Here is a 9,326-nt window from a genome sequence, read left to right as displayed (position 1 = left end):
GTCTGCCACCTTAAAGGACTGTGATAGTTTGTCCAGTCCAGGTCCTCTCTGCTTTTGTTCCCTTAACCACATCTGACCCTGACTAGGAAACCATTGTCTGTGCAAAACCTTTGACCTGCCAGGGCCTGGGACCTGGCAGGTCCACCACCCTTAAGGCAATTTGAAAGAGAGCTGAGGAGGGGACTCTAGAGAAAAGACTTCGAAAGGCAACCCATGACTTTTCAAGATCTGTCATCTGTATGTTTTAGTAGCAGCCACACTTTTCATACCCTGATTCCATCATTTGCATGTGATGCAAAACATAAACAAGAAACAAATACTTCCACTTAAACTTCAATGTCTTAAATTCAATTAATGGATCACAAAAAAATAAAAGATAAATTGAAATGTTTGTTGATAACAAGACAAACGGAACAGGAAAAAAACAGTCCTTCAAACGGAAGCCAGGAAGCTGTGTTAAAGTGCTCCATTTGCTCTGGGTGTTTTTTCCACCTGGCAGGTGGCGAGCCAAAGAAATCATTACATGAGAGAGGACGAGGGAGGAAACAGGCACACCTGTGGTTGCACCAGGAGCCCCACCTCTGTTCTCCGATCACAATCCCTCCATCCCCCAGGGGAAGGTGTGGCAAAGGGAGAGAAACAAAGGGTGGAGAGAAAGGGAGAGGAAGGAAGAGATTGTAGGGGAGATTTACAGGCCTCTTCAACAGTTTACTGTGGGTTGAGTTAACCTTTTATTAATCATACGCACACAAAACAAAGTGGACTGATGGTGTTGGAAGGCTCTAAGAGGCTTCCAAAGGCAGCTGTGGGCTTCCTGCGAGCACAAACAGACCACGACTTATTTCCCCACATGACACAAGACAGTATGAGTGCAAGAAACAGCAGAGATTCACATAGTAATACCACACAGACAGTTGGACAGACAAACACAAGCGCACACACGGCACAGAAGCTACACAAAGGCTTCTGGTTACATATCAGCAGAGACCTAACACTTAAAGACAGATTGTCAATACTGTGCTTGCCACCATGTAAATTGGTATGGGAATCACAGTTTGCAACTGCCTATCCATCACTGCTGTACGGAGTGCATTATTAACTCGCCTATAACTAATGATGTGCTATCTATTGTCACATCTACAAAGCTTGGTGTAACATTAAATTACAGCATCCATTCAGTCATACATGAGATGCTCATTCAAAAGTGACACACACTTAATACCCCCAAAAAAGCTTTTATGTAAGCTTTTTTCTACATCTGAACTGATGTTTATTTATATTTACAAACACCATCCTCTAAGCTTGCCACTTAGCATCTGCCAAGACGTCTTCAAGGGTGAGATGATGTCGCAGAGCAATTTCTGGAAATGACATCAGTACACATACAAACGGAGTCACCCTCCATCTCGCTGGCCTAATAGAGCGGACTGTGCAGTGACTCATCATCTCTTTGTCTGAAGACGATCTGTGGGTAATGTTAAGTTTTAACACATCATAGATTTCACACCAGGGCCTCGGTGCAGGATGATGGAGTGAAAAGGTTGGGACAGGGCAGAATGGAAAGGAGAGTGAGGATGATCAAGGATGAGGAAGTCTGTCTGAATGGTGTTTTTTGGGGCACAGGGGGTTCTTAGGTAGGGAATCCATACCACCTCCTCCCACACGTACACAAACACGCACGGGCAAGTGGAGTTGTGGTGCGTCCATGTATCTCTTTTAATCCTTTTTCCACTCCCCCCTCCATTTCTTTTCACAGGACCTATCAACGCCATTCCTAGCTGCTATTTTTAGGAAACCACTGTTCCCCCGTCCCCCTGCCTGTGTGTGATCTGTGTGCATGTGTGTGTGTTTCAGGGGGAACCTCAATAAACCAGTGCCTCTCTCTACTATTCTCAATGTGCTGTGATTCACTGAACAGGATATATGGGAAAGCCAGTTACAAAGATAGGTGTGCATATGTGTGTAGGGGGAGGGGTGAACGGGGCTGATTTATCCCACCTGTCCTGTTGTTTCCGGTGCAACTGACAGTCGAAATGTATTCCACGAAGGCCTGGGAACGCACAAATCATCCCTGGAAAGTTGGAAAGTGTGTGTGTGTGTATGTGTATTTCTGTAAGTGTGACTGTGTGCGTTCATGCTAATTGTAGACACAAAAAGTGGATATATTGAGGTTCCCATTATAAAAGTATGTAGTTCATTGCAGTACAGCTGGCTATTGATTTATGACCACACAGCTAAATTACGCTCCTCTTTGTGGGCTAATCAACATCTAACACTTATGGCTTTCACACTCGGAAAGCTGGGTTAAGGTGTTAATGAAGTAAACTCATGGATCCCTTTTGCTTCAGATTGTTTGAAGCTTTCTGTGGTAATTTGTGACATTAGCTTAGCTTTGTTGCCAAGCGTCTATGCTATCAATTAGGAAAGGACTAAAATACACGTCTACGCTTCCAAAAGTGGAAGGCTTACAATTAAGCTACATTTTCTCACTTGTATAATTATAAAATTGCTAGTGTGGTGTGAAAGGAAGAGAAACCCCTCACTTTATTCCCACCTAACCTAGCAGTTGTCCTCAGCTTTATGGAATGTGCTAGCATATAGGCTAACCTGGTTTAACAAAGCACAGATTTGTTTTGAATCAGTCTGAGCACGTTCATAATTTTTGGTGGCCAGCATCCAAGCAAACAGAGTTAGGGAGAAAAGGAGAAGGAATATTTGACTCGCATTTGTCTGGTGGACAAAACCTGAACCCAAGTGAATGTTATGAATGAGTTTTACTTCACGTATGCCTGATGTGCAATAGGCAACTATTGCTAACATGCTAAGAGGTGTTAAAAAAAAAAAAGAAAAAAGCAAACCTTCCCACCATTTCTTGTTTACATGGCCTGATTGAGACATAAAAATTCCCAATAATTTGGTAATATTGTTATCAGACTTCCCACCAGGTCAAAGATACAATAGTGAAAAAAAAATAGACAATACTAAAACTCAAGAACGGAGCAGTCAAACAACAGTTTTAGAGTGGTTAAATCAACACTAATAAATCAAATCTTTTATTACATCATGCAAGTGAACTGAATAGAGGATTTAGATTGAAAAAAGAGCCAAGTAAAAGGAAATGAATGAGGAGATGAACTGGATAAGAAGGTGAGGGTGCATGTATTCTCCTACATTTCTGTGAACTTTATGTTACTGTGTATGTGTGTGCAGCTGTGCAACCAGTGTGAAGGGAGGAGTGAGCAGAGGGGGTCCTTTGTGGGTCTTTGTGTGCCTCAGATTGTCCTCTTCTCTGGGAAAGTGGAAACTCAACACTACTCTCCAGAGGTCTGGTTACCAGGTGAGAGAGGAGGAAAGAAAAGGGAAAAACAGAGCGGGAGAGGCAGCAAGGCAGAGCTGCATAGGTGTGGAAAGAGAAACAGAAAAGGAGAGGCAAAAGAGAAAAGACCATGAGAGTTTGGGCATGATAGTCAGAAACTTAGAGAGGCTGAGAGAGATCAAGAGATGAGCATGAAGACAGGAGGAAGTGGCAACAGAAAGAATAAACAGAGGGAGGCTAAGATTTTGGTTCAAATCACACCAGACTCCTAAAATGGATGATCACAATGACCCAATCCTGAAGAAATGCCAAAATGTATTGCATGCTCTTTTAACTCAACACAAGTGGACTGTACATAACAAAATGGTGTGGAATTAAAGTATTATTAGTGCTGAGTCCCCTCTGCAATTAAACCATAGACATAGATGAATAAAAGAATCAGATCATGAGCTCATCCAAGGTAATTCAACTTGCTGTAAGACAATATCAGATATGAATGTCAACATGTCCCAGCAAAATAATAAAATCCACTGCTCTAATCTTTTCCCCAACCAAGCACGAAACTAAACTGAAACCAGTGGTGCTCGTTTGGAACTTAGTTATAATATAACCCCTCCTAGTGGACACTTATGAGAATTTATGTCCACAATTTTAACTCTTAATGTGCTTCAACTTTTCTCATTCTCTGAAATGAAACAAATGTCACGTGTTGTATCTAAAAATGTACATTTATTCTTCTTTGTCACTTTTTACAAACTATATATATGTATATTTTTACAAACACCAACTTCACCCCTGAACACCAAAGTTTACCAAAGTACAAAGAGGAGGTACACTATGTAGATAGAAGAAATAACACTCAGTCATCCCAACATATTCTAACCAGCTGCTGCTGTTTTCAGATTTGAAGGTAAGGGTATGTATTAAGAAACAGGGAAAGAAAAGATGTAAATTGAGATTATCTGATGCAACTTTCAAATAAGGAAGTCCAATTAATTTAATGGACCAGATTTACTTAATATTAATATTCATCACAGTGAATACCAAATCATTTGAAAATTGTTCACTTGACCATGAGGTCAAACTTTATGTGCCTGTGTCTGAACATTGTGTACTTGAAACTACCTTTCATTTACTGCTGCCCAGGGTTAAAGGCTCATTTAGTCACAGGCAAAGTTTACAATTTCATCCATTGCCATTTTGGTATAAATCATAGAAAATCTACTTTTCTTAAATAAAAAAATAAAATAAAATAACGAACCAAACAAAAATGGTCATAACCTCTGATTAATGTCTTATACAGTACAATTTCTGACGTGTTTATGCAATTGAAACAGAAAATGGAAGTGGGGAGAGGATCACAGGAGTGACCATGTGTGTTTGACAGGAGTGTTTCTGTGGATGGCTTCTCTCTTTCTCCCCCGAATTGTCTGAAGTGGATTGTGGAGGCAGTAGCTCTGAGAACAGCTGCTTCTGACAAACACTGCGTAAACACTGTGTGTCACTTGGGGACCGAGTGTGTGCGCACAAATGTGTGGCTGTATTTGCAGTGGGTGGTCGGACACTTAAAATTGTCAAGAGGAGACTAACCATCTACCTAATAACCATTTGGTCTGTTTGAGACGAACATCATATGGCCACTAGAATGATGTGTTATCCTCTATTTTAAGGTTGTATTTCCGTGATTAAAAACAAATAATTTGTTTTGACCGTCTTTCAAACAGCAGCTTACTGTTTGTATGTCAATATACAGACTGTTATTAGCATTGTGCAATATCAAAATGTACTCCTGAAAATTAGGGGTGAGCAATGAAAGGTGAGTAATCTTACAAATATAAGAGGTAACTCAATTTATCTGTGGCTGTGTGTGCATGTGTGAGTGAATCAATTGATTCTAGGTTCAGCCAAGTGCATGCATGTGTGTATATGTATATCTAGAAATGAGAGTTGACGTTTGTGCTTATGTTTGCATGCTAGCAGGCAGCTATCACTGCCCTCCATTATAAGCATAGTCTGCCTTGTTGTGCATGACCAGTCTGTTTTCGACAAAGTAGAAGCTGTCTGAGCGGGTCTCATAAGGATGCTCCACCATCTGACGGACTGTAATACAGACAACATATGCAAGTCAGTGATTGCAGCAAAAGCTTTTTAAGTACTTATGCAATTGTATTTCATAAATGTGTGAAGGCTACAAAACACCTGAAGTGATCGGGACAGTATTATTGCATTAATGCTTGAAATGCACATATTTGGCTTTTAAGCTTTAATTATATTTTCTCTTCTCCATATTGGCCATGAAGTGATACTTTCTTAATAGCACACTAATGACGGAGTAAAATCAAATGAAGTTGTGCTCTTCCAAAGTTTCAGGCTTTTTTTAATTTACAGATGTACGGATCTTTGTATTTTCTGTGCTGTTGTAAAAGACTCCTCTCTGACACATCAAATTTAAGAACATCAATAACAGCAATACAATCATGAAAACAATAATGATTTGAATAACTGAGTCAAGCACTACTTTCTTTGTATATGCATATGGAACAATGATGAGATACCCAGATTATAGTGCTAATAACTGGACATGGGTTTAGATGTTCTGGGTGAAGCACGTTCATCTGTAGATATTATTAGCACAAGTCAAATCAGCTATAAGGGTTGACCAATGTGTTTTTGTATTATATCAACAAAATTTCTATAAAAAAAAATTCGGGATTCTAAGACCTCTTCCCTGCAACCATAACATTTGGTATCATTTGAAATAGTCATATTCAATTCAGTTTTACTCAGAATAGACATAAACAGGACAGGACTCACCCAGGCTCTCAGACAACTGAGGGAATTCGTAGATGTGCTCACAGGTGTTTCGGCTGTTTGGGATACAGAAGCCAAAGTCAAAGTCGAAGCTCTTCAGCAGTCGATCACGGAAGTAGTGCCTCTCGATCATGCGGAAGTTGTTCAGAGGCCGGTTACCGACTGTGAATTCCACTCTAATTGAATTTCAGTCAGAGAAGGGAGTTGTATAAGTGTAATTGTGTAATCATGTTTTTATAGTCACTGCACAGGTAAAATACATCTGTGAGTGTGCGTAGCTGATTGAAGACAAAGCTGCAGTTGTCTCCATTGTTTGTTTATGGAACAGGTGACTATGTTTTTCTTAGCTGTGTGTTGGCGATGTGTGAGTCACTCACGTAGCTCCCACAGTCCTCAGTTGCAGGAAGGCTGGGGTAAACTGGTAGCGTACAAATCTGCCTGCACTGGCATCTGCCTCTCTGTTCTCCTCATCATCATCTGAGAGCCACAACAAAGGACCAATACATTCCACATCATTGATGCGATATTTGATTATTATTTTTGATCAGCAATAACAAGCAATGAATGCTTCAGGACCTGTAAAGGAGTTTTCACTTTGGAAAATAACACACAGTGAGTGTGGTCAGCACGTTCATTTTCACTATCAGCGGATGCATGTGCATTACTGAGCAAACCCCGAAATAAAACAAAACATGCAACGTGCTTACCTGTATGTGGTGGTTTGGCAATCTCAAATAGCACTGTGCCGGTCTCCAAGTCTCTGATTTTAAAGCGAACAAAGTCAATGTTATAAATATTGTCCTCTGGTTTACAGAGATACCCTGCAACAATGGCAGACAGAGGAGAGGGGTTATAAACACTCAAATGGTTTTCAAGCCAATGCAGTCAGTATGCATCCTGTTAAAAGACAAACAGGCAACACCGACATGCACAATGATTACATGCAAAACAGTGTGCTTGACTTTGCTGACAGTTGGTTGACATATAGTTTATCTTTATGTCTGACACACACAACACAAAGATTTACTACTGTGAGTTATGCAAGAAAACAAACAGCAATCCTACATACATCGCCAAAGGTTGACGGAAAATGAAGGAAAAGGCAGAGATTAAAAACAAAACAAAACATTAACAGGGAGGAAACAAAGCACTAGATTAAGATTTGGAGACTCCTTCCTTATTTCATATGGCTTCTCCACAACTGTAAATGCATTCTTAAACTACCATGCTATATCTAGTATATAATCACATATATATTTATTTATCTATATGCTTTCTTCCCGACCAATCCTGACAGTGACGTTTTGGCAGGGATCTCTGAGGTCATTTGTATCCTACTTTCAGTATGGGGTCATAATGCCAATGATCATTGTTATTATCGAGTAAATGTCCAATGAGCACATTGAAAATAGGAACATGTGGACTTTCCATTGGTTAAAGATGAATGACGTCCGACATTTGTTTGTGATGTGACATATATGTTCTCTTGTATGAATTGTGATTATAATATATTAGCCTTTTCTCCGTTTTGATGACAGCCTGTCACAAGTAAGTTTGACGTCGTCTGTAGCTTGCAGTATTAGCTAACCGACACACGAGCGGCACAACAGGGACTCAAACCTCTCGTAGCTACCCGCAGTCCTAACACATCCTCCGGCATGATGTGTCCGCCCTGCGCCCGGAGGTCTTCCTCCGTGACGGGCCTGCTGTCCACCTGGCTCCGCCGGGACCTGAGCCTCTTCAGAACCCCTCCGCCGGGCTTGCGGTCCCGCGACGGAGCCGCCGCGCCGAGCCCGCCGCCGGAGGAGACGTTTTTAGCAACAGGCGCGTCGCCGCGGGCTTTGGTTCCACTCATCTCTGGCTCCCCTCTGCTCCAAGGAGGTGCCCGCCGTCCCCCTCCGCCGGTGAGAGCCGGGAGGAGAAGATGGCGCCGCGGATGTCGGGGAGTCGGAGAGAGGTGTCGGCGGTCGGTCGAGATCCTGTTTTTGTGAACACACGCCGGACAGTTGCCATGACAACCGAGGAGCCGTTCGTGGAGACGTCCAGCAGGGGGCGACGGACACAGCTCCTTCACCCCGAAATAAACCACAAGATGTTTTTAATCAAAGTTCAGCTGTTTTCCAGTCGCACACGAAAAATGGCATTTGAATACAGTTTGCGTGAACTTGTTAATACATACCGGAAGTACATTGTTGCATTGATTGTGGAGAAGCAAATCTTAACAAAAGTATGTTCACCACTGATAATATACCGGAAATAACTCATTCAATATGTGATACACTCTTCTTTTGCCATGTGTTGCTTTATATTTTGTAACGTTTAAAAGATAAAACACACAGAAATTGAGTTAATCTAAGAAGTCCGAAGTCCGATTTGTTAAACCTCGGTGTTCATTTCACCGATGTTTAGTTGGTGGCTCTGAGGCGCCTGAAAGGCAAATGACCGCAGAAAGGGCCCATGTGTTATGTAAATGAAGGCGTGAATGCTGATGGCACTTCCTGCTGTGAAGAAAGCCCAGGAAGCCTCAGTACTCTCCACAGAACAGGGAGTCTCCTGGATCCCATTCCTTTTTATTTAGGTGGCTTTTCGCCTCAGTTAGAACCTGTTCGTCCAGTCAATTCAACAACACACTGCCGCCAAGTTTAAGTAAATCCACAGCAATCTTCCGCTTCCAATTTTCAAAACAAAGATGGCCTCTGTTAACCATTTCAGCTTTCATTTTCATAATTTTAGACTATTTTCTCTATGTGGTAATCCTTATGGACAGACCCGTGTTTTACAGTTCATTTTCACGATTGTGGTTGTTCACTTCTCAGTTTACACTGCGGTGACTTTACATGCTGGCACGCTAAATTGATTAAAAAACCCCACCAAGTATGTTATTTCCCTCCACACCTAATGTGAAATGTGAAACACCATAGTAAAGTAGGGTAACTGTAAGTATACTACCTAGCTTCACCCTCACCATCTTTACTAAAAGGCTAAAATTGTGAGGCACTGCTCGGAGTTTAGTTTGAAAGTGCAGACATGTACAGATTGCGGTCTTATCAACCCACCTGGCAACAACCGACTGGCGATTGCGACACACAAAAGAAGCAACCCATCCTCGGTGACGGTTTTGTTTGGTTAAAGCATCATGGTATTTAGGTAGGACTTAATGATATCATTAGCGTTAAAGACTGTGGTTTTATTGTGAAGG

At 41.5% G+C, this 9,326-nt stretch overlaps 1 protein-coding gene across 2 annotated transcripts; it reads right to left on the bottom strand.

Moving 5' to 3' along the window:
- Nucleotides 1–4,067: 4,067 nt before the first annotated feature.
- Nucleotides 4,068–9,318, bottom strand: LOC115043566 (protein unc-119 homolog B-like). 2 transcript variants are annotated; one of them, XM_029502144.1, is made up of 6 exons: nucleotides 9,184–9,318; nucleotides 7,748–8,195; nucleotides 6,835–6,948; nucleotides 6,505–6,604; nucleotides 6,131–6,303; nucleotides 4,068–5,416 (listed from the first exon to the last, which is right to left on the bottom strand). In XM_029502144.1, the coding sequence occupies exons 1-6, from the start codon at nucleotides 9,229–9,231 to the stop codon at nucleotides 5,304–5,306; spliced, it is 996 nt and encodes a 331-aa protein (XP_029358004.1). In that variant the 5' UTR covers nucleotides 9,232–9,318; the 3' UTR covers nucleotides 4,068–5,303. The 2 variants fall into 2 exon arrangements, with proteins under 2 accessions (XP_029358004.1, XP_029358005.1); XM_029502145.1 differs by lacking the exon at nucleotides 9,184–9,318 and adding an exon at nucleotides 8,307–8,678.
- Nucleotides 9,319–9,326: the final 8 nt, after the last annotated feature.

Source organism: Echeneis naucrates, chromosome 5 (assembly GCF_900963305.1).
Source record: "Echeneis naucrates chromosome 5, fEcheNa1.1, whole genome shotgun sequence".
Taxonomy (NCBI): Eukaryota; Metazoa; Chordata; class Actinopteri; order Carangiformes; family Echeneidae; genus Echeneis; species Echeneis naucrates.
This window is presented reverse-complemented; position numbering and strand designations above follow the sequence as displayed.

Bases quoted from the DNA above. Each gene is read 5' to 3' on its own strand.
- LOC115043566 (XM_029502144.1), bottom strand. From the start codon at position 9,231: ATGGGTTGCTTCTTTTGTGTGTCGCAATCGCCAGTCGGTTGTTGCCAG. The intron at 8,196-9,183 runs GTGGGTTGATAA...TTCGGGGTGAAG, and splicing joins CGCCAGTCGGTTGTTGCCAG to GAGCTGTGTCCGTCGCCCCC. The intron at 6,304-6,504 runs GTGAGTGACTCA...AAATTCAATTAG, and splicing joins CTGAGGACTGTGGGAGCTAC to AGTGGAATTCACAGTCGGTA.